At 39.8% G+C, this 26,250-nt stretch overlaps 1 protein-coding gene across 2 annotated transcripts in view; it reads left to right on the top strand.

Annotated features, from left to right (window-relative positions):
- furinb (furin (paired basic amino acid cleaving enzyme) b) overlaps window positions 1-26,250 on the top strand; it is a 71,147-nt gene that overhangs the window by 27,114 nt on the left and 17,783 nt on the right. For both annotated transcript variants that reach the window (XM_063876323.1, XM_063876315.1), the window contains exons 3-6: window positions 5,881-5,979; window positions 12,834-12,929; window positions 14,679-14,807; window positions 14,944-15,020. In XM_063876323.1, the coding sequence (XP_063732393.1) occupies window positions 5,881-5,979; window positions 12,834-12,929; window positions 14,679-14,807; window positions 14,944-15,020 (401 nt within the window). The remainder of the gene's footprint in view (window positions 1-5,880; window positions 5,980-12,833; window positions 12,930-14,678; window positions 14,808-14,943; window positions 15,021-26,250) is intronic.

The following is a 26,250-nucleotide window of genomic DNA, read 5'->3' as shown; positions in this document are numbered from 1 at the left end:
TGCACACTGTTTAAAGTGAATTACTATTATTGCTTTGTCTCCAAGCAGCCATCGATGCTTGTGTTTTTCCCTGAAAGATAGGTCTGATTGACGCCAGTTCCAATAAGGGGGATTTGCCTCTGTGCACTTTCCACAAGCTTAAGGGAATAGACTAAATGTGGAAGTCTGTCACAGTCAATATCAGCGTAGTGGACCTTTTAAGCTCCCATGCTGAATACTGAACATTTGTATTCAGTACCCAAGCTGAATGCGAGCAAATACACTGACATACGCACACAGATAAACATTGTTAATCGGCTGACATCACCACTCATTCTCTTATTTTATGCTGCCTTTTTACTACCACACCTCTATTGGAATTATTGTAGGTCTCCCTGCAGAATTTAAGTGCGGTGATAAGAAAAATTAGATCTGACTATGAACCTTTTCCATTGCCTATCACTTGGGACCAAAACGTGTCTCATATGAAAGAAATTTCAGGCACATTTCTCAACAACTGCGTGCTCTGCATAATTTTATCCTCACTAGTTTGATGAGAATGAAAAAAAACGTTCCCTCAGTTTTTGCTTTGGAAAGTTGCCCATACACTTGTATGCACACACGCTGCAATGTGAAATAACATTAGGTTACAGCCCAGTGAAAGCTTGCTACATTTCTGTTTTCGGCACCACTGATCTGAAGCCAATCCCCTGTGGACAATATTGACTTAACATCTGTGGCGGGAGGTGGCTTGAGACCAAGGCAGCCACCATAGAGGGATCCAAAAAAAAGGGACACACCAGAGTATGGGATGTAAGAGACACACCATGACATCACATTCAGTCACCTTGAAATCTAGCAACCACTCTGATTGATAACGTCAGCAGATGGCTTGAATTACCCCGTGGAGTGTAGAAAAATGTAGTGTAACCTCTGCTTTTGAACATGCTGGGTTGAACCGTGTATTTTAAAATGTATTGCCCAACAGCAAGTGGGAGCAGGGAGAGAAAATAGGCAAGGTCAAGGATTATTAAAGAAATAAAAATCATCTGAAACACTTTCAGAGTGGGCTGAAAAAAAGGTGCAACTGGTTGATACCCCTTTGATGCTTCACACATCTCTTGGACTGACTGAAAGCTTTTGATAAGCTATCTTAACGTCAGCTGCCCTCAAACACAGCCAATGTGTTGATTCACACATCTTTGATGCTCCTGCAAGTTCAAAGTTGTTCAAATTACAAGCTTGAAATACTTGACAATTACCTCACATAATCATAATGAAGACAAACCTCCACTTTTCAAAACATTCACTGAATTAAACAGAGATGTAATTGAAATAAAAATGTCCCATGCTAAAAGCAAATTACCATAATTACACAGATTAATTAGGGAAAAGTCCACAAGTTTGCGGACTCACAGGAAAAGATAGCAAGAGAAGGCTGTTGCATTGTGGAGGCTATAGAGGCATTTTTTTAGCATTACAGTAAACATAGTTTATAAATCAATTTACACAACTTTTATGACTTAGTGACATGTTTTACCAATGAGTAGCCAGGATATTGCAATTATTAAATATAAAAAGTAGTGTATTATTTTATTTATTACATTTTGTTGGCCAATATGTCTATGAACGATTAGAACCCATTCACAATACTAAGTACACAACTGTGAAATATTGAGTGATTGTGGTTTTAGCTGGGCAAACTGCCTCCAGACACTACCGTAGGTGACTGTGTCTGCATAATGTAACACAGTCCCAGTCATTTGGCCTGTTGTTTAGTTAGCGAACATGAACTAGTTTTGCACACTGTTGGTTCTGGGGGAGGCTGAAGAAAGTCAAGGCAAAAAACTCATCCATTAAAATGTTGGAGAAAAAGTCCTCAGGCAAGCATTAAAAGTTAATGAGGGTCTCTTTTAAAAATAAAGCAATTTTACACTACAATCTGTTCACCCATTGTCGATCAAAAACCATTAATACATTACATAAATGATATATACTCTTAACAATAACATCGCACTTATAACCTTGCACCTGGCTTCATCAGGGGTGATTTTAGCCTGAGAAATATTTCACCATTATGTCTTACCTAATGCTGTTGAATTCTGGTTTCACATCTTAATCTGAAAGTGATCCATACAACAACAAAAAAAATCTGAATCATTTTCAGCCAACGAAAAAAGCAGCACAAGTCCTCCACAGAATCCCCGTCAGTTCTTGAATATTATATGAAGGACATCAAAATACTGCGAAATGTAAGCTCTATCTGTGCATGGATTTGGAGCTCAGCTCATTTTAAGTGGAGAAAAAGAGATGAATGTGCTCCATTTATTATATCTTAAAATACAACACAATGGTCACTTTCACTGGAGTTTAGAAGGATATTTTAACCAAAGTCTGACCTTAAACTATCAGAGGACATAAACTGAAATATACTGTTTTGGATAAAGTGAAAAGGGGAATAAACCTGAATACACACAATCTAAAGCCATTCGCCAGCGACCCTCGACTAATTAGTGGTAGCTTGTCTTTGATTCACATGTTATTTTACACATTTAGTAGATGGGAGCCGGTTTTTACAGTGCTCTGTGGCTTTTGCTCTTATAGCCTACGTCAGGGTTGGCCAACCAGTCAGAGACGAAGAGCCAATTATTTGACTGTGTTACTGCAAAGAGCCACATCATACACACATGCTGGATGTATGTCCCCCCACTTCTCTCTTGCCCTCTCTCTTTTGCTCTCTACCATTCTGTGTGCTCCAGGGGCATAGCTAGGTTTTCAAGTTTGGGTGGGGTGGACTTCACATCCTGTAGGGGGGTCCGCGGGTCATGCTCCCCCGGGCAGGTTTTTAAAACATTTTAAAGTGAATTGCATGCATCTGGTGCACTTTGAGAGCAAAATTAAGAGGCTACATCTAATAGAACTGTGTGGTCTACATTAATATGATAATTAAAAAATATTAACAAAAAAAAATATTTTCAATTTCAAAATGTTCATTTTAGGGGGGCTGAAGTCCCCCTAAAATAGGCCTAGCTACGCCACTGGTGTGCTCCCTCACTCTATTCCTCTGTGCCCCTCTCTATCTCTCACACATTGAAAATGAAAATCTAAAAATGTACAATAATTGACACACAGACACACACACCCTCCAATACACACACACTCCATCACACAGACAGACACACATCCCTCTTCTCAGCAGAAGCAGATCTCTCCCTTCACTGTCACATCACATGCAGTAAATCCCGCCTCCGGTACTGCAGGGTTCTGATTGGCTAAAGCACTTCTGTGTTGAAAACTCTGTGTAACGATTGGCCTGGAACTTGTGTGTTGTTAACCCTTTGTGAACTTAAATACATATGCGCAAAAAAAACACACACAATTAAAATTTAATATGAAATGAAGAGCCACATGCGGCTCGAGAGCCGCGGGTTGGCCACCCCTGGCCTACGAACATGCTCTAATTACATACATGAGCCTGGAAATTAATGAATGTAATGGTTTTTCAAGAGCATATTTGTTTTTGGCCTTAGGGCAACATTGTTGAAAGTCTTGAAAAACATAGTGTGTACTAGAGGAAACTATGTATAGATGGAAATAGGTGAGAAACAATAGCAAGAATCACATGAGATTTGAGTGTAAAGGGCAGTATACCTCTCAGGCAGACTCGCAGCATAGTGGCAGGGTGACTAATGACCTGCAGTGCTCTCAATTATTACCGCTGGCACACACACACTCACACACTCACACACTCATGCAATATTATTCATTCTGGTTCAAACTAAAGAGAGGCATGACTCAGCCACACTCATAGGCAGCTACACCAACATTTCCATTTCCATCTCAATTTCCCAAGACCCATATACTTTTGGTCTAAATGAGGACATCAGCACTCTAGGAAATAGGTTTGTCCGACAGAGAACCCACCTCTGTGCCGCGAAAATTAGCTTCCTGCCCTGCCGCAATCAATGGGAAAGTAGGTCTCATTAATATATTGGGTCACATCCCTCATCACACCTCAATCTTGCATCATTCAGAGGCTATTTCCTTTTGAATAGCTTTAATGTTATATTCGTGAGGGGTTTCTGTAAGGTCATATGCTGATATACTGAATCTACTTAAGATGTCAAGTAAGCATCAACATAGGATCTTTCACAAGAGTGTTTAAAAGGAAAGTACCCTGTTATTGCCACAATATTTCACCTTTCTGTCAGTTGTAAGCTATATTACTTAAGCTATACAACGGTATATTGCCTATTTGGCATATTTATATCTGCTGGATATCTTGGAATGAAGTGATCATTTTCAAGCTATTTAACCCAGGTCTATTTGAGTCAAATCATGTAAGATTATTTTTCCTATGTTGACTTTTTTACTGCTCTTGCCACATTTTTAATCATTGAAGGATTGTCAGTCTGCAGAGCTGTCTCCTCACAAAGCAGCTTATCCATCTTTAACACACATAATTATGTGCAACCTGAACTCCAAGAGAAAAGTAATCATTTTTGTTCAACGCTGAGTAATTTACGACTGATGGCCACTCAGTTTATGTGGAAATGATCATAGCAAGTGGTTTAAAATCAGGTCCTAATTACAAATATTGGACAAATGAATAGTAATAGGCTGGCAGCAGACTGGCAGCGTTATATCAGTGCTGCCAGACTCTGCTTCTGAGCTCCAGCTCAGTCTGGTCGCCTCGCAGACAGCCTGCCTGCAGAATCAGCCTGCAGCCCCAGGAGAGCCTTCCATCCTGCTGCGTCTGCTCTTCTCCCGCCTCACACACATCCATCCTGCCTGGTCGGCCTGTCAAACCCTGTGCCTTCCACCCCCCGTTCCCTCCCTCGGTCACCCCTTCTCCTCCTCCTCCTCTCTTCCTCCGCTCCACTGGGCTTGTGAAGGTGAGCCAGTCCCCAGTGGCACTACTGTACAGATTGCAATGTTTCCTCTTCAAATGGAGGCGTATCTCCTGTGAATATCCGTGTAAAGAGTGGCTGGGCTGCTCCTCTTCTTTCTCTTCTTGTGCTCACTGTTTGGTTATTTTTGTCTTTTTTTATCTCTGGACATCTAAATTATTTACCTCAATTTTGCTCTCAGGTCACCTCTCCTTGACCGTGACTCGGGGAGAGGCAGGCTGCTCCACATGTCTCTTAAGAGCTAGGCTTACTAAAAAAAGCCCTACTTGAAGTTTCAGGCCCGTTTGGTGACAGATGTCACCCACTGGCCTGTTCTTAAAAGCTCTTTTATGAGCAGGATGTGTGACCGATCCTTCAGTCTAGCTTTGAAGTAACACTACCTCTAATGGATGCATCTAATCATGTTTCATAGTGTGTAGCTGCTCTTGTGTTATAGATGACTTTCTGTTGATGCACTTTGGTGTGTGTGAAAATATGTCTGACATTTTCTCCTGCCAAGGGCCCAAGGCTCTTCATCCCACTTCCAGGTTAGCGTCGGTTCATCTAGGTTGTGTTTGAATAGAGAGCTTTTTCTTTTATTTATCTCACAGCTAAAACATTGTTCTGGGCTCTCTTCGAATCCTAAACAAAACATCTTAGACTGCACTGGCTAGTGAATACTTAATAACTCATTTAAATAATGGTTTAAGACCCATTTTGTTACGTTCACCAGCTGCAGCTCTCTCATGTGGCTTTTATAGCACTTCAGTGGTTAAGACTCTTGCACTATGCTGCGAGTGGAAATATTGTAATGGTTTATGCTCGCCTGTACGGTAATAGATGCTCATTTAGCTTTTAATATATAGACAGAGAATGCCTGGCTCCAATGTTCAAATGGACGTCTTTTCCAGCTCTTTCCTAAATTAACGCTGTCTGCACATTTGCCTTTGTGAGTGTTATCTAGCCATCCAGCTGCTGCAGGTGAACTCATTCTCCTTTTCTGTTTGTGCAGGTTTTTGGAGATTATTATCACTTCAGGCATCATGCCGTGGAGAAGAGAGCTGTGTCTGGCCACTCGGGGATGCACATCAGACTGCAGAAAGAACCACAGGTAAGACTTTTGTCTGCGCTCTCACGGCTCATTGCAGCACTCAATGTTAGCAACAAAGGGCCAAAAGACAGATTTGATTACAAACTGAGAGTGTGTATATCACAAGAAGAAAGGATGCCAGCGTCAATGACAGCTTGTCAAACTCTATGTTCTGTTGAGTCCACGCGGTCCTTCCATCTGTCCCCATGACCCAATCTGAGGTACCACATAGCTGTAAATATGCAAAATAAAGCCACAAAAACAACACAACAGCTGTGAGTCGTTCTGTGAGCCTGGATTTTCCTTTTTTTCTAGTTTTGTGAAATCGTTATTTGCATCCAAATGTTAACTAGAGAGAAAAAGCGGCATTCCCCAGTCTTAACATGAAAACAAGAACATTTTCCTTGCTTTAATGTCCCGTTCATTTGGACATCTGGTCCTGAATTTGCACACAGCCCAGCTAACAATCTATACCTGGAATACAACAGTATAACTCTGTATAAAGCTTCATACCATATGTAGTTGAGTCAGCATGAAGAAGCCAACATGGTGAAAGGAAGTTGTTTTTTTCTTACAAGGGAATGACAGAGTACCAGACCAGTATATCCATTCCATATTGTGTGTGCACTGTTCCTACGCAGGAGAAATATCAGGCAGTGTCCACTTTTATTCTATTGTATGGTTGTCGGTTTTCTTATTGATTTTATCTAGACAGAGAGAATATTCTCATAGAAAGAGAAAGCCAGAAGAGAGAAGGGTAGGAGGCCAGAGGGCTCTTGTTCTGTCCTGTTTTTAAATCAACCTTCATGCATTCTTTACATAATAAAGTTCATGCACTGGCTGAAAACAATTGTGTTGGTTCATTTTGGAAAACATTCTTTACTCTGATAATACTTGAATTCAACAAATTACTCTAAAAAAGACTTTATATCAATGCACATAAATCTGAGAAGCCTTACAGAAAAAAAAAACTATAAAAAAACTATACATCATCTTTTTGTTTTTATGTAAAGCTAAAAACATTCCCTTGTCCAGAGAAAATGCTAATTAGATGTGAAATGTATATATTATTACAGTGCTGTCTTGTGAAGGCAAAAGGCAAAATGTTTCTGTAATTATAGTCACTATCAGAAGCTTGCATTATATATTATCCAATTAACGCAGAAGAGATTTAGTATGAAACAAATCAAATGCACTTTTCAGATGAACTTTATACTTCTTCAGTTTGTGTGTGGAGGGCAATAGCTGTGATTAATATAGTACATTCCTACAGCCTAAGAGTGTCATAACCTTTATCAAGCTGTGTTGGTGGCTGCTATTATACATCACCCGAGCTGTTGAGGGAGGAAATGTGGTTTGGGGCAAAATGCCACACAGGTCCCATTTAAAAAATACAATAGTGACAGTCCACAAACCTCGCCGTGAATGGATATGCGATTCCAGACAATTTGGTTGACAGTGAGAATGTTGGAAAATGTTTTTTTCTATCATATAAAGATTTTTTGCTTCGAGTACCATACACAAAATACCCTTCACCTTGGCTGTGAGTGGAATATCACTGGCAAACACCAAACACTAGAAACAAAGGCTGCTGATCACAGGCATATGAAGGTACTTCATAGAATATAACCTGTACGAATAACTGTCATTCATTTTAACATCATCCTCAGAGTGATAGTGATCCCGATGCACTTACATAGCAATGATTCTATGAGAGTTGCCATATTTTTTTCTTGCAAACCCGGGAGCCTGTAAAGCACTTAGATGTGGCATTCTGTGTTTTATGACTCTATCACGATACAATATCAGCAAAGCTTTTCAGACACAGAGAGAAACGATGCTAATAGATAGCAGAAAGCAAAACCATTAGCAATATTTTCTCTCCGTCACTGCAACGCTTTGCCGATATTGTCAGATTATCTTTTTGATAGGTCTCACTCTTAACCTTTGTTTGGCCAAATACTCTTTTCACAGTCACATTTTTCTACAGTTTGACAACAGAGCCATAAGTTTTCATTTTCCATCTGACTATGTTAAAATGATTACACTTTTTCCCAGTAAAACCAAAGATATATGATCTACCAAAGCTTTAATACTTCAGTTCATAATGTTGATAGGGTGGACACATCACTATTTTTGTTGGTGTATGCTTTTCTTTTGGCTGTGGCTGCGAGGGAGTGCAGCCGTCTTTCAACCAGAAGGTTTTGTGTTTGATCCCAGTGCAGTCAACATGTCGATGTATCCTTGCGCAATATACTTAACCCTGGGTTGCTCCCAATGGCATGGCCAACGGTGTGTGAATTTGTATGAATGTTAGCTTCGCTAGAGCATGCTCTCCATGAAGGGGGTGTGAATGGGTGAATGATTCTCAGTATTTAAAACTCTTTGAGTGGTTGGAAATACCTGTACATCTAAGTACAGTCCATTTACCACTTACCACAAATTGACACTTTACCTGAACGAGATTTGCAATTTATGTCATAAAGAAGTTGAATAGCTATCAACCCAGGCCGCAGCAGAGAATAACTACAGGTACTGTATATGTGCACAGGAAAAGCTTTATTTCAGTGCTGCTGACCACTTACATTAAAAGCATCTAGAGGCAGCAGGGGAAAATGTTTCTATTTTAAAATCTAAAGCTGTATCCAAAGACTGCATAGCCGTACCTGTTGTGTAATAATAAGGGTAAGCTACACAGTGATAACATCTAAGGCCATCTGTAGCAAGGTAGATCTAAAAAGATCCTGAGGAGAACTCTTTTCCAAAGCCCATGTAAAGCTGTTGAAGGAGACTGATGTGGTCTGAAAAGTGCTGAAGCCCAGAGACATCATTATTGAGATATGGTGACATTCAGTGAGGCCAGTCTTGTAGGGGATCAGGCTAAGGTGAAGTTAACAAGGCTCTGAGAACATACGGGTTCAAAGGTGTCTGCCTGAGAACTAGAAGAGTACTATGGCATTCAAATGGTTATAAGAATTTTCTCCAAATTCACCAACTGATTATATTTACTGGTCAGTCACAGACATAAGCATTTTTTTTTTTACCATTCCAATGAGATACTATACTGGAATTTAGAGCTGTACGATATGGTGAGGGCTAAAAAATGAACTGTAGGCATAACCGCAGGACTTATAAGAAACAGTCAATCGCAAATGGATGTCATCTTTAATAGTAGGCTCAAAAAGAGTATAATTAATCTGGAAGATGAAATGTGAGTTAAACTGTGTGGCTACAATGCCTTTTACATTGTCCCATTTGGCAATTCCACTTGAGAGAAAACATCCTTTATTTAAACCTTGAGCCCTCACAGTAGAGCCAGGGAGATAAAGACAGGTTTTGACCGAAGAGATTCCATCTCACAGGTTATCTCTTTCAGTGGTTCTAGTGAACAACATACTTAAACCTCTAGCTATTTAGGGCGTGTGGTTTCTGGCTAAGGAGCAACAGTTTGTCCTTAGGTTACTTACCAACCCACACAACCAGAAACCGACCAATCCTCAGGCGAAGCGTGACCACTGCCAAAAATCACAACAGCATAAATGAGTGGGTTTTGGTCTACATGTGTTTATCTATGTGCGTTTGTATTCATATGTATGTGGGACATCCGATCCATAGCAAAGAAGGAAATCAAGGGTTCTGCGTCACCTGGTTCAAAGCAAACACATTTAAAAGGCAGTGAATACATAATGGTTGGATTTAGATGAGTCAATGCTAAGCTCTGTGCTTGTTACAGTGTTTCCTCGCAGTAATCCTGCTGCTGTCTCTCACATTAGCTCCTTTGTCTCTTTTCCTCTGCTCCGTGCTGCTAACATGACGCTTATCACCATCCCCTTTGAATAATCACACAGTGGCAAGATGACATTGGCAGCTGCATAAGCTTTTACTCTTACGCGTGCAAAGAGTTGTTTGTCCTTTCCCTCCACACCCAACACTTTCTCCATGAGGGGACAAAATCCATTTGTATTAAGGTGGCTGCTGTTGGTTTGGTCAAATGCAGTTTAAGAGAGAGCTGTGTTTCTGAGGGACCTTAACCTACATATATCTATCCCTCTTTGGCTATAAGAGTGCCTTTTACTGAGCCTTACTCTGAAAAAAATCAGGCAAGTGGTATTCCATTTTCTTTATTTTCTCAACAAAAGCCATGAAGAGACCCCTTCCCAACTGGTCTGTGGCTGTCATTGTCAAACCCACTGGTTCCTACTTAGGATGTTGATGTCTCAGTATGAGTCACAGACAGAAAGAAATAATTATATATAGTGTTTGTTGGCATGTTGGCTGGAGAATTAAAATGATCCTGTTATAATATAAAAACAGATTTTATATTTTCAATATTTGGAGACACAGGAAGGAAAAAGCTACATCAGACTTAGGACACACTGTCTGCAGGGTGAATTTATCCTTGTTTTTCTGTCTTTCCACAGGATTTATTAATAATAACAAAAGAAGATTGAAATACATCAGACTTGTCCTTTAAATGTTTATCTTTCTCCATAAACTGTGGAAAAAGATGTATAGATCAAAGCCCAGGCCGTCTCTCCGTCTATCTCTCTGCATTACAAGCAGTCCAGTGCGACTTCTCCTTAGTCATCAGACAGAAAAGCCATCAGGCCGCTGTGCGAGAGATGGAACAAATAGTTTTTTTCTCAAGCGGATCGCAGACTGAGCCACGTTGAGACCATGATTGCATCTTTGTGTGGTTTGTTGGGCTACTCTTTGTCCTTGTCTCACACCTCAGGGTGGTGTTTTCATTAGTTCTCCATCACCTGATTGGTCTTATGAAAGACATCGATTAGACCTGTGGATTTTCACACATGTAATCACAAAGCATTCAACCATCTACCTTAAAAATAAGATTACATTACATGGTTTCTACTACACTGAATGAGAGTAATGTAGTAGGATGTGAGTTGAATGTGTAAAAAGTGTCATCATTTGCTTGAATGGGTTGTATAAATGAGAAGCTATATTTCCCACGGTATCCAGACCATCATTTCATTCATCTATCGGTTGCAGGTTTCTCCAATAACCATATTGTGTGCAGTTATGAATTTGATGTAATCAGATCATTGTTCATTAGTCCAGGGTCACTTGAGTAAGGTTAATGGCTTAATTCTCTGAGGCAAAGTTTTCAACTACGTTAGGAGCCGCACCACCCTCAGTAGCTGCACCAAACCGGTTCTCATTCACACCACGTGCTTTCTGCTGTAAGAGCATGAAATCAAACAAGTGCAGAAGAATCACTACTCAAATCAACTCTGACGGCAACAAGCAAAGAGAGGAAACGGTCTGAAAGAACTTCCAATGCTTGAGTAACAAGTTCGACTTTCAGTATCCACCATGTATTGTACAGGAGATTCAACAGTTTAGACACGCTTCACTTGAGTGCTTTTGACACAGGAGTAGAATGAGTTTAGGCTTTGTCACCTTCAGCAAAAACTCAGCATGGGATGCATTTATCTCTGACAATAATAATGCAAAACAGCTTTTGCTAAAACTGCTTCCAAAGATAAGTGTCTCTTCTATGGTGTCTATTTAAATTCCCTCTGCTGCAGAAATAGCAGTCCAATTTAGATTATAAATATGGTTTGAATGTGTTGCTCCTGAATGTACAACTCATAGCTGAAAGCCTTTTATTTAATTGGAAAAAAGTGTAATGTTTGCTAGAGTAGCACTGCAGGTCTTTCCACCTACATAGACTTATTTCATGGTAAACAAGGAGATAGGTTTACTTCTCATTGTTTGGTTCACTGCAATATTCAATTTATTTTAGCAAGATAGTTTGTTGATGGAATTGGGAGTATTTTTGTACACCGTTTTTTAAAGAAGTGTTACATATTAAGTTTACAAACTTCCAGTCTTTATCTGATTTTATCCTACAGCTTAGATATAAAATGTAACGAATATGATGTTTTCTTTTGCTGTCTGAAAAAAATCAGAGTTAGGCGGACCCAAGAGCAGTACAAAATAAGTTTTGAAGTAGTGTTAACCAAAAGAGCATTAAGTTACAAAAAAGCTGATAACAAAAAAAAAACATCCACAAACTGGGGAGCACGAGGAAGTATCACGGGGAAACCAGCCCGGAACAAACATGGAGACAACGATGAAGCGACAGAGAACACTAGGGAAGACAAGACTAAATGCACACAAGACTGAGGAGGGGAGGGTGAAACACAGGGGCAGTAGGTGAACACAATAAGACAATCAGGCACAGAAGGGAAAACACAGGAAGGAAGACAGGACAAGAAACAAGAAGAAAATACATTTCAAAGTAAAACAGGAAGCTATAAACACAAAACTAAAATTGTGTATTGGCGTCTGTAATCATTCTAACAACTGACAATAATGCACACAAAGTCAAACACCTGTCAAAATATATATACATACAAGCACAAAAGAAGACAGAAAAATGCTGAGTGGATCAGGAAATGAACTGGCAGTTGGACAGACATTAAATATTTCACCCTTGTGTATTGGCAAGGATGTTTGGAACCGTTTCTTGCTACTTTTGAAAACAAGCTATAAAATGACATATACTTTTTGTTGTTTGACATTTACTGACACCCACCCATACCAGCCGTGTGCAAAGCCCATCAGCCTCCAGGACTTCAAAGGCCCCTTCTCTGGCACACTGTACGGCAGCCACTTCCCCTCAGCATCAGGGAAGGAAATAAATTAGATTTGCTTCACATCTCTGCCTCTAGTCTAGTTATTGCTATTGGAACACAGCTGGGGCCATGTTTTTTCACCGTCCATTGGACATTGCAACACTTTCTGAAATGAGAACATTAGTAATGACACAAAAGCATGTGAAGATAATTATGTTAACTATGAACTTTCTCTGCGTGTGTGTTTGTGTGTGTGTCTGGACACCCCAGGTCCTTTGGGCGGAACAGCAAGTGGTGAAAAAAAGGAAGAAGAGGGATATCTATGAAGACCCGACAGACCCCGACTTTCCCAAGCAGTGGTACCTGGTGTGTGATGGTCTCTTATCTTTATAGCCTACACCTAATTACTCCGTTGCTAAAGCAAAATATAAAACCTTCAGTATGTTTTCAAACATGTTGTTTTTTGCTGTATAATTTAAGAGCTGCAATACATTACATATACACAGTCAGTAGAATATCTTTTGGTTTTTCATGTTTTCTTTATTTCATTCAAAGAGTGCCTTTTAAGTTTTGAAGCGAGGGAGATGGTGCTTCTCTGCATTCAGAGTTGCGTCGTTGAAAAGTGTTGTCCTTTAACGTTTCTGCTCTGCAATTATTTCTAATCAAACCTTGAATGTCTTCTTATTCAGTCCTGTCTGAACACCACTTAATAGATTCCACTCTGCAGAAGCTTGTGAGAACACCTAAATTAAAATGTATTCATTATCGCAGCAGCAGAAGTTATTAATTCCCTCCTGGTCACTCTGATGAGCATAAATTGAATTTCTGTCTTTTGGATAAACCCCGCAGCATTTAGTTGTAGCTGCTTCACCTCAAACAGTAGGTTTGCACAGTCACGGATATAATAAAATGCATGCCAAGGTGCTGGGTTGAACAGAAAATTAAATGTCAGCACAAACCCACAACGAAACTGTATCACCTGTGAAACATTGATAGCAAATGGTTTTGGCAATGTGTCTGTTTCAGAATTCACAGCTTTTCCTTGGAGATGCTTCAGTTTGCCCTAATCTGCCCTTTTTTCTATTCTGCATGCACAAAACCTCCGTCTCTTCAACGGATTAATGACAACATTGATTATCCCAGACATAAATCTCTGGGGCGAATAGAAGTTGTGAAACCACCTCAGCCATTCAGCGTCATACCTCTAATCGTCTAAGGGCGGAAACCCTTTCTTCCCCTTAATAAAATATTCTACGCAGCTTTGATTTTAAAACCAAACAAAGATGCTTTCGCCTAATCTATAAGCCGCCAGTGCTGAAATGTTGTCTTGAACGAACCAATATTAGCAGAGGCTTTTATATTGGTTCATTCTGGTACATGGGCTTCATCAGTTTCTAGCAAACATTTATTTAAGATCTGTATTGAAGGGTGTGTGTGCCAGTTCAAAGCCCACTTCCAAGGATTTAAGCTACTTACCTAAGCAGCCAGGCATCCTCGCAGAAGTGCACATGCAGGAGTCCTGCCCTGTGGAGAAAAATCAGCAGGAAACAGAAAAGCGGCAAAGAAGGTTGTCTGTGATGTCTTTTCCATTTCTACCTGTGTTTATCTTTAACCATCTCTTTCACCTCCAGCGCTCACTGCTCTTTATACTTCTTACTGTGCGAAATATCTCATCCAAATCAAGCTTTACCACTCTGTATCCCCCTATTTGTCTCGCTCCCCTCCCCCTAGTCGGCTATTTCTTCAGCAGGAAATGCTCTCACCGAGATTTCTGACCTGCAACAGGTTGTCTGTTTTCTTTCTGACAGCGTAACTACAGCGTGTTGCTCACACAGTGCAGCTCAGCCCGAGGTGGCAGACATGTCGGGGTGATGCATTAAAATTGGATTATAAATGTCCATGAACCACCTCTGATCTTTTTTCCCTTTTATGTCTTTGTGAGTTTTTTTATTGAGCATTTCTGTTTTTATCATAACATTGTGCAGCGAGTAAATCGACTCTGGAGATTGATTCTCTTACACACACATTATACACTAGTCCTTTAATGCCGGGTTATCTTGGAAGTGTCCGTCACAGCAGATTGACAGCTGAACAAAAGCCTTGTGTCTCTTCCAGACCACCCCTTCACATCAAGACCTGAATACCAAAATAGCCTGGGCCCAAGGCTACACAGGAAAAGGTGTAGTGGTGACGATCCTGGACGATGGAATTGAAAAAGACCACCCAGACCTCATCAGCAATTATGTAAGTCAATAATACAAAGCGGTAAGACGAAGCCTCCACATTTACAGAACATTTCTGTAAAAAATGGAACAAATTACATTGCATGAAGTTAAAAAGGACATGATTGATTTCCTAACCATTTTCTCGTTTCCCTCAGGACCCTGAGGCCAGCTACGATGTTAATGATGGAGATGCTGACCCCCAACCAAGATACACGCAGCGAAATGAGAACAGGTAATTTGGCAAAGGCAGCAATCTGGCAACATCACAACTAGGAATATATCTTAATTGCCTCAAAATGAACTTTCAATCTTTACAGAAATTGGCAAACAGGAGCAGACATTTTTAATAGCACTGTGAGAGTGGCAAGCAAACCAATAAACTGAGAAATAAAATGGAATGGGATTTTATTTATTTTTTTCTTACTTAATAACCCCTGACCAAGTGTGAGTTGACAGAGAATGACAGTGTTGAGAAGGCAACAAGTCTATAAAGCTTTGGGTTCAGTGCTTTTGGCCAAAGCATTAACATTTAGAAACCAATTATATAAAGTTTTGAAGGCACTGGTGCAGTCAAGTCTTGAAAGGTTGTTCCCTTTTTTCTCCTTCCTTGCTTCACTACACACGCCAAGCTGCTGTAGCTGTATTTCAACATCCAGCCCCACAGCCACTTATTTGTTGCTAATACAATCCTTGTTTACTTGCCCTCAGTGATTCATGCCGTTCCCCTCCGGTCTTTGGTCGCATTAAAACACGTTCGCCCCAATTTATTGATGGAACACTAAAGCTCCAGCAAAGACGAATCCTCCTCCCTTCTCCCATGTTTCCCCAACACCACAATCTTCTGCCTTAGCTCAATCCCCCTGGAGCACATGAGAAGCTTCATCCCGCCTCTGAAATAGCACAGCAGGATTTGTCTCAAATCTCTCCCTTTTTCTGGGATGACTGCCACCAAGTCTTTTTGTAGTTGTTTGTTTTTCTTCTTTATTTTGGGTTTCAAAGCGCAGCATCCATCCACAGTTGGTCAGAGGGAGAAGAGAAATCAGCTTAGCAAGTTTTCATGAGATTGTAGAAACTTTTGTATGAGGATAGATTCTGCGCAGAGGTTCTGATTCGAAATTTGGCACCCATCTATATCTCTTTGTTTTTGTTTGTCCTTATCTGAAACATGATCTACAGTATATATTCATCTTGAAAGAGGCTGGCATCAGCAGTTTTTTTTAGCAGAGGCCTTGTTTCTTGTCCTTGCCAGCAGCTAGAGCAGCCATGCAGAGCGACCCCAAGCCCTCACTGTCAGTGCAAAGTAGATCCCACTCTGTCCTGCTGATGGAACAAAGCACTACTGGAGGGGATTACTCCCTGCCTCTGGTTCACTTCTACTCCTGCACCATACTATTACTTCAGAAAGACACACACACACACACACACACACACACACACACACACACACACACACACATACATACACACGATCACACAAACAATACAAGAACACAGGGCGCACAGATTTGGACTCGCACACTCTGCACTACCCATGTTGTTGTACTGTCATAGCGATTATCTCAGAGTGGATACATTTAAGGGCATAGAAATGAAAAGCAAGGGTGTGTCTACAGCGTGGAGATGCACTGTAGAGTGACCTGTGGGCAAATTATATCCAATGAGTTATGTAAATCACCAGCAAGTATTACGGTGCGACAGTGAGTAATGCACACAACCCCCTCACAATGAGATTATATGAATATATTCATAGGACAACAAAAAGCAAAGGATTCGGAGGAGGGTATTTTCCACAGCCAGTAAGGCCGGTTCATTTGTAGTGATGACATGCAAGGCTGATTTTTAAATTCTCATCTCTGAGTTTATCCTTAGAGAGGCTCTTTAGTGTTGACTTGGCAGATCTGGCAGATTTTGTTGATGGCTGTGCAGGCCATGTTGAAGGCTGGTTGAAGTCTTGCCAAGCAGGTAATCCGTTTGTGCTGTATCATGTCAATGTTTGTCATTTTTTTTCCCTAGGTTTCCTCCATTCCTCCTCCATTATGTCAGTGTGATATGGGATAGAGGGTCGGTCTAATAGCAGAGAGAAACAGGAATGATTCTACCTCCTGTCCGCAGCCTGTCATTAAACCAGAATGCTATAATTTTCTACAAACCTCAACCTTAATCATTATCCGGCTTTATCATCATAATAGAATGTTATTTTTTTCCATATCTATTATGTGTGAGGTTTAATTCCCACCAATTTGATCCTTTTCAAGATCACAGCATTATTTCACTAAGCTTCATAAACATGAAATGATTACATTGAATCATCTCCAAATCTGTAGGGATAATCATGATTTATTTTATAATTGCTTCAGATAGTATTCATCCTGTATCCATTTTTTTTAATTAAATAAATACATTAGAATCTCGTCACTGATCCAAACAGTAAACGATCCCTGAACACTTATATCATTTCCAGATCTTTAATAATCAATTCAAATCTTTAAAGTTTTGAGTTCTTTAGTCAAGGTACACTCAATAATATTCACTGTCCTGATATCTCTGGGCTCCTGACTGGGTAAAACAGATCATTAAATGAAAGACGATAAAGATCACAATCTTGCCCTGCTAAGCCTCTAACTGCTTACTGATCCCATATATCAGATCTTATTCATTCAGCATAAAAACTGCACACCTCTGTGGAGATCTTTGAGGGGTGAGGTCTTTGCTGTGGTGATTAAATTTGTCCTTCCAGGTTGTAAACTGTCTCCATCCCTCTAACTTGCCTGTGGAGAGCTGTTAGCATCTGTAGGGAACTTTTCACAGGGGTTCATTAATTGAGATCCACTTGCCTGCACCCTAAGATTGGTAGTGGCAGCCTTTATTGAGAAATGATTGGCATGTTGCACAGCCTTGTGTGCTTTCAGTCCAAACCAAAGTGAATTTCAGTGAATCAAAGTCAAGGCTGAGAACATGAAGTAAGAGGTGCACAGGCTCATCTGATGGCGTGGAGAAAGACCAGGCGAAGTGTTGGGCCGTCTCTCTCGTCCTGTCAAATTGCTCTGGCCTTGGTGGTGAATGGCTATTTGTTTCTCTGACCATGAAAGTGCTTCTTCAGCAAACATACAATGGATAGGACAAATTGTAAATGCACCTGCACCTATGCTAAGGAAGAAACACAATTTTTATTTTTGAAATATTACATTTTAAACAATTCTATATTTCATACAACATCACTCAGGGACTGTTGGATGGCCTGCAATCTAGATTACTGCAGATTTTTAGTAGGGTACTTTTTATGTTTAATCAAATTAAATATTTTTGAAACATTTTCCATTTGAGAGGTGAGTGAAAAAGATTACTAATATATATATATATATATATATATATATATATATATATATAAATGTTTAAGCAAGAAAATGATATTCTGACGTATTTTAGGAAAAAATCATTCCCAAAACTATATTTGCTTTCAAACTGTACTTTATCCCTTTTCAGTGATTTCTTACTCAGTTACTTAAATAAAAATGTGACAGCCACAGAGGTTAAATGTTTATATGGGACACTGTAAACACAACATTTTAAATATGCCACTGTGCTATATTTTCTGTACTTGGCTGGCAGGAAATACGTCTTAATCCAATTAAAATACTGGCTGCGACACCAGTTAATGGCAAGAGGGTAAAGTGATGTTTGTGCACTGTGTCCTTGGCCAAAAGGCTGGCGGACAAGTGGTTTCTTAGTCCTGAGACATTAACTGTTTGAGTACGTGAATGCAAATGATAATGCCTGTCCTGGGCCCCGCTGCACACAGACTGCATGCATATCTATATCTGTATGGAGGTAATAAACCTGAGTCGTCGAGGGTGCATTATAGGACAAATCAGACTGAAGGAGAACACAAATCAGAGAAGACATCTTCCTCCTGCGCCGGCTGCTTTCGCGCCTCTGTTACAGTGTTTTGACACAGCAGTTCACAATGCGCTGCTCTGACTTCAATGCTGACACATTTTAGAACACAACATTTTGTGGAATTGACATTCCTCATGCATCCGGATTTATACGCTTATATCAAGTATGTTTTTCGACATAAAAGATATAATTTGTCCTAGGTGAAGTCAGGCGCAGAAGACAGAACAGATAAACGTGAGTTCGTCATATAACACCCTTCAGCTGTTTCTTAATCCACTGTTGCACGGAGAAGTGCACTACGCAGAATAAAAGCAATTAAAATTTGATAAAGTGAAGAAACTTGGTAAAAAAGAAAATCCTTTTAATGCGACTTTTTTCCTCCTCAGCCTTGACAGTTCGACAAACATGTGTTGACGGTTTGCTGTGAGTGGAGAAGGAACAATAAAAATACAAGAGAAATCATTAAGAAAAAAAAGGCCATCTCACGCTGCAGATAAATGCCCTTCACTGTTTACACTGAGATTATCAATTATTGTTTGCAAAGCTGCCATCCTTTGTGAAGCCTGAATAATGTAACTCTGCTCCCCCCTCATCTCGTTTATTCTGTCGGGGACAGCTTGTTTACCTTCCAGACAGCTAGGCAGACTTTTTTTGGAGGTGATGTTGGCAGGGATGTCACTCTTTAACCAGATTCCTCAGGCTTTCTGTCTGCTTTCTGCCATTGTTTGTTTCACCCAAGAAAATGTGTGATTAAAAGCTGTTGTATTCTAAAAAAATGTATAAAGTTTTGAGGTTATAGTCAGATCACCTGGAGTCTGTTATTATAACCCTGCTCAGTTTTTCCTGAGGTTAATTGTATTGCTTTCTGGCCCCTTGCAGTAATTATCTCCACTGAGGATGTTAGGTTTGTTTTAGCTTTGTTTTTAAGCAGGGCCGAGTAAAAACTGCTGGCCCAATTTGAATGTAACTTGGTAGAAGGATGTAGACTTCTCAAAGAAGAACCCTTTATCTTTGGAGCAGATCCAAATCATGGAACGGATGATGGACGAATACACATATGATTTTTCACTTATGGAAATGGCCTTGTCGGAGGTCTAAGCTTCCGGAGTGCCTTCTGGTTTTATAATGCTTTATTGCTTGACAGACTTTATCTAATTTGTATTCCAGTTACCCACACACATTTCTTTGCCTCTCCTTGTGTTTATTTCTGTTCTTTTTTAGATAATTCATCAATGGGCAATGGTCATTCAATTCACAATAGCTACCTAAAACTGTATGTGTGAATTTTCAAAACTAGAGGAATTTCTCATTTATTTGCTCACCGGCTGTTTTGTAGGGCAGGACGCCCCTGCAGATAATTCTGATTTAATTGTAAGTTATTCGAGTAAGATTTAAGCATACATTAGCCTTTAGCTCATATCCGCTCCAACCTGTGTCCACAGGGGAAACACTTATTTTAAAATAAAGCTGCTTTATTCAGTCTGTCTAACACCTTTACTCACCAGGTCAGTGTGTTTGTGAGAGGAGACCTCTTGGGATGATTCGGCTTGAGGTAACATTTTTGAAATGCTGAACTCTGACTTTATTTTTAAATCGGAAAAAAGCCAACTGTAATAGAAACTCCCTTGATCTGCTATGCAATTATTTGTTTTTGAAGTGATAGAGAGCCCCTTAGTGGCAGAAAATTACCAATTATACATTTAAATAGAATGTCTCTAGTCCCTAGTGCTCACTATGGCTGAGTAATGAATTGTTTTCAGAAGGTCCAACAGCTGTTGCCTTGCAGTAAAAACTACATTTGGATTGCTGGCCCCTCATTTTCTAGGGTTAATATTTTCTTTGCTCTATTTCTACATGAGTATTCTCACACATAATGATATGAAAGTCAGATAGATTGGGGACTCTAATTGACTATAGGCATGAGTGGTCATGACAGATACTTTGTCTGTCTTTGCTTGATGATGGACTGATTACTTTTCCAAAGTGTTTCTCTGCCCAAGATATTCAAATCTTATCTGATCATCTTCCCTACAAAGCTGTAGACAGCACCTTTGTCTTTGACCAAACAATGAAGAGATCTCACACTGCAGTGTAACCATTCGAAACAGACCTGCCTGAGGCTACATCTTAGCTGAGCTGAGCAGCAAATAGCCTAATCCTTTTGGCATTGAACGGACCCTATTCAGTCCCTTTAAAACAGATATAAACCAACAGAGGAATGTCAAGAGACAGATCCCACAGTTTGGCCGAGCACAGGTTAGACATCAGTCACACTTGGTAAAGCAGATTGAATACTCATGCTCAATACAACACAACCCAAACACTACATGAGTGGGTATGTGTGATCATATGCGTATACCATCTGTAAACAGAAATTCTCAATGCTTGAATACATATCTTTCTGTTAAAAATACTATTTGAGAAAGTGTGTCCTGCCAGCATGGAGGAATAATGGGCTTTTCTCACTCATCTGCCGGTGGTAACACCTACACAACTGTTGGATGAACCCAACTTTTGGATGAACTCATTTTTGCTTGAATGAGTGCCCCACCAATTTTATCCGAGTGTGTTAATTCAACAAACAAGTGCACTACTCACCCTGTTGAAATTGCTGTGTATGGATTTTAAAAAGAGTTTTAAAACTTGAAACCTTTTAACCTGAGATCCCTTTTAAAGTGGACATGTGAAGTTTGATAGAAATTTGCATTTCAGCCATGGGGAGTAAAGTAAGAGGCTTAAAGTAAAATTATAGGAAATGCAGGGTTTGGAATTGAGGCACACTAGGGACTTAATCACTAGACTCCCACTTTAAAGGGGATTTGTATTTTTCCATTAAAGTGTTGTTCATGTAGCAATACCAGAGGCTATGCCCCCAATGACATACAGTAGACCTCCTCAAATGGAACCACTTCAGGGCTGCTCCACCTTTTGAGATACTATTTGAGACGACAACAACTGTGATTGTCAGCATGGTCTGCTTGTGTTGTTCCTTAAATTCTCTGAGTACTGTGTCTGCTTGGAGATAGTCTAATTCTCAGTAATAAGACAAGGCAAACCTTCACACCATCTCTATCACACTGTAAATAAAAGAATGTAAGTGTAGTTACTGGCGGGAAGATAATTAAAGCTAAAAAGAGCCTCATCAAAAAGGTTTGTTTGATGCTGCCATGGTGAAATCATTCACTAAAAGCAGACACTTAACTCGAAGTCTAAACCTATGCTGCAAGCAGAAGTCCTGTTAACCTCTTGCTGCAAGTAAACATACAGGTTTGGATGCATGTAATGCATAGATATTTGAATTGTAATATTCAACTTTTTCCAACTGCGCACTCTCCCATCCAATCCCAAGTGATACCAAAAAAACAATATGAATTCATAACTGTCAAATTCATGGAACTTTATGGCATGGGTAAATATTTGTTGCATTTTTAGTTTTTCAGGTTTGGGGTAAATGCTAGTTTTTGCAATGTTGATGCACCCTCCATAAGATGGACACTGAATATTGTGCTTTAATAGACTGCACTTCACAGTATATTGACTCTGTACGGTCTGTGGTTACGTTGCATTATGTCCTGAGAGATTGGGTTGGGAGTCTCGAGTAAACCGCAGTGCAATGACTTTACCAAAAACGGCGCCTTGTCCTGAGGAGGAGACATAAAAGCATTACCTTACCCTGTCCCTTTGCTCCTTCTGATAAGATAGTGGAGGTCACATTGGCTGTGTGAATAGAGCGTCTCAAGTTCAGCGCCCTTTATTCGAAGCTTTGTTTAAGCTTTGTCTGGTCTTTTTCTCCACAGCTTGTCTTTTGAACAAAGCATTTAGCTTCATGCCATCCTCCGACTTGCACTCTAATGATTTATTTATTGTGATTGTCATTCTCCGAGATGAGCCTGAACTATTTTTAAAGTGTCTTGTTCCCACATCTCTTGAATAAACTTGAGCTGTTCACACTTATGCGTGCCCCCTACAGGCGTTGAGTCTGACACCTCTTCCAATCTATTTTAAATGGATATAGAATGGAGGCTTTCAGTATACCGTCTTGGAAATCATTTCATTTCAGAGGCATTTGATAGATAGAACTGTGACTTTGCCTCAAACACTTTTTTCTGCTCTGGAACGCCTGAGCCTCCCCGGATATATGAATCTGTCTGGATGCTTTGGCTGAATTCAATCCAGGCCAATCGCTCATTGGCACACATACACACTGAAAACAGCTGCATCTTGGTGTGTACAGACGCTCCATAAACACGACCTCTGGCTAGGTGTTCACGCTGCCCATCCTGGCTCAATCCCCTGCCTGGCTTAACATCTGTTGCTCCTTGGTGTGAGGATATGTGTTGTCTGGAGCAGAGCAGTCTTGTTTACAATGCTGTGGATGATATAATAGATGTACCTGCATGTAGCTCTATCTGAAGGCGTTGCAGAGGTCATATCAAATGATAAACCTTCATCGACTTTAATTTGAAGTCTAAAGAAAATGGGCTTCATTGTGTTCCACGTTGAGCTGACATTGTTTGGTGGAATCACAGCATCTATATTATACAGATCTCTTATACAGATATTACAAAAAACAACATTTCCCTGACATAAACTCAGAGCATCTTTTTGCAAAGTTGTGGGCCAAGCATTTTGTTTGTTTCTTATAAAAAACAAAAGTAATTCAGTGTTGACATTTGAAGCTGCTACTGGCAGTTCAATTCGACTGCAAATGCCTTCACAATGTAAGCTTAGCGTAGTATTGTTGGCCGAGCCATCTGGCTGGCCACAGTGCTGAATAAATGTGTTTTTGGCCACTGTGAATGGTTTCAGGCTCCCTGAATACTGAATGAATAAAAATGTGCTCACATTAGAAATAATCTGCCTCTGTGTTTGCTCAGTAGTGTTCCACCCCGAGAACATTAACAACACTGCAAAAGCAAGTGTGACATATAAATGGCTTTGAACAGAAGCTAAACTTTACAACAAACAACTAGTGCAAACCTGAAGTTGTGTTCATCATTTGAAGGCATCAGAACCGAAATAGGAATTTCAAGACATAAAAATGTAGTAAGTTGGTTTGTCCTTTAGTAGCAACATCTTTCTCAGTGTTTTCTCACTCAATTTTGTAGTGTTACAGTATATAATAACATGATAGAGACGTTTGGTAGCGTAAGTACAGCCAGTCAGTCAGATTTCAACATTTATTCAGCAGTGAGCTAAAATGTAATGGCCCTTTAGTGCTCTGATTAAACAATAGGGACTTTAAAGGCCACTTCACCCGCAGACACAGATGTCCTGCTGTACGGAGAATGGCACAACTGGAAGCTGAAAAACTGAGACTGTGGACCCTCTTAAAGCTTTCCCATGCACTTTGTGTTTCTTTTATAATCAGACAAAAGGACTGATTTTTGTAAATCATAATGACTTTGTTGTGCTTATGAGGTCAGCTATTTAGAGTGGCTTTTTCTCAAAAGCGCCTGCTGCTACATAACATTGCTAAAAAAATTGCCTCCTCAAGTAATAAGCCCTAATTTATCCCCTGAGCACATATATTGTTCTTGAGGGAGCCGTGAAGTCTCCATCAACTGCTGCCATTTATTAAAGCTAGTTAGCAGTAAAATAATGTCGTTTAACCTCTTGATAGCAATGATATTAATTTAATTGTATTTTCGATGTATTACACTCTGCTATATGTTTTGCCAAGGTCCTTGTAAGGGCATGTCTGTCAGTGAAAAATGTGCCCTGTCAGGCCAGTTGATTACTTGTTAAAAAATCACTGCATTGCTTGTAGTCTTTGACGGCTAAATAAATGATTTGTTAGAAGGCAACATTGTTTATTCCACATCATCTTTTTTGATGACAAGTGTTTTGTTCTTTGACATTTGTAAAGCCTTAGCTGGTAAAAAATAAAGTCAGGAGAAGAAAGAGGAAGAAAACAGCAGTGAATCTTTGCTGAAATGTTTTAGAGTGAACAAAATGTGAGAATTAGCAGGTGGTTAATATATCACAGAGCTACACAGAGTCTAATCAGGATCCCTGCTGGAGGCGTAGCCTGCTCTGACCCTGTGAAATGACTTTGTCCTCTGCCTCATCATCAGTGGGAGGTTGGGAGATCAAAAAGAAAGTCATTTTGGCTCGTTCAAAACAATACTTTGGATGTAATTAGCTTTGTTCCGATAACATTCACCCAGCACGTCCCAGAGACGGGTGTGAATGTGTACACCTCCTAATCAGATCTGCACTGTAATCAGCAGACAATCTTAATGACCTGTGTTAAATGCCAAATGCTCTTTCTGCGCCATCCATTTTGCAGTCTGATCACACAGCGTCAACCCCTGAAGTCAATGAAACAAATTAAGTCCATCCCACTAACGGTTCCTTTTTTTAGCCTGAGACTATTCAAAGTTGCAAAGATTTCAGTTTGGGCGTTTTACTGTGTTCTATAAGGATCTGGTGTAAATAAAGCATGATTCTTTTTTGGGTTGGAGGGGGTTGTTAAGCTTGTTTGACATCTAGACAAGACTCCAGGGGAACCTGTCTGCTCTCTGAAAGTCAAGACTGGTTGAAGGTATTAATGAGGCACTCAGTGAATAATTCATGTACATCGATAACATCTCATATCTCATTTGAATCGCCTGTGACGGTCAAGCTAAAGTTGGTTTTAGACAGGTCTCCTCATGTTTCGCTTCTTGATGGGAAATGCCTATATGCTGTTACTCTTTAGCTAATACAACAGGAGAAAAGGAGCTGAAAAGAGGAGCTCTCTGAAGTGGCTGTGTTTAAAAAAAGGAGGATTGTGGAAGTACTCATTATATACTACTATATATACCCACAGGTATCTGCTGTGATGTAGCATACATCATTCATCCAGGAGCGAATTGGTTGGAAAAACCCAGTTTTTAAGTACATAAAATGAGGTTTTTAACAACTTTTTTTCTATCGCATTTAATATTTATGACAAAACAAGCTAGAATCAAAGTTAATATTTACTGCAAATTCAAGACAAGACATACACAAGAATGGAACAGTTTCATGTGAGTTCGTTTTCAAGGTTTTTGAACATTGAAATGCAGTTGGGATTTGTAGAAATTAATACAAAAAGGCAAAAACAGTTGCCATCTAAACACACATTTGTTTGCACTTTCTATGAAGCACAGATCTCTGGTGCATTATGATGACGTTAATAGTGAATTACAATGCAATTCTAATGATTTATGACTACACTCCAATAAAAATCCATGCAGTATCATAAGTTATTATTGTATGTGTTACATAATGTGTCGTTGCACCTATAACAATGCATTATTAATCATAACGTTTTAATTGATGATACAGTTTAATGAATCTTCAGTGTAATGATCACTCTGTATGCTGCATAGATTCTTTTGAATACATTGACATGTTCTACATTTATCTGACCATGAACACTGAAACATTTTGATAAGCATATATGATTAAAGGATACATCCAAATAGACTTCGATTTACTTAAATCACACAATCCTGCATGGAGTATTATGCTATTTGTCCTTACGTCAGTTCATTGTGGCGGTGAATATAGGTAGTCATAATGTATAAGAAGCCCTT

The sequence above is a fragment of the Eleginops maclovinus genome, chromosome 2 (genome assembly GCF_036324505.1).
Source record: "Eleginops maclovinus isolate JMC-PN-2008 ecotype Puerto Natales chromosome 2, JC_Emac_rtc_rv5, whole genome shotgun sequence".
Classification (NCBI taxonomy): domain Eukaryota; kingdom Metazoa; phylum Chordata; class Actinopteri; order Perciformes; family Eleginopidae; genus Eleginops; species Eleginops maclovinus.
The sequence above is the reverse complement of the archived record's forward strand: the minus strand, read 5'-3'. Positions and strand labels throughout refer to the sequence as shown.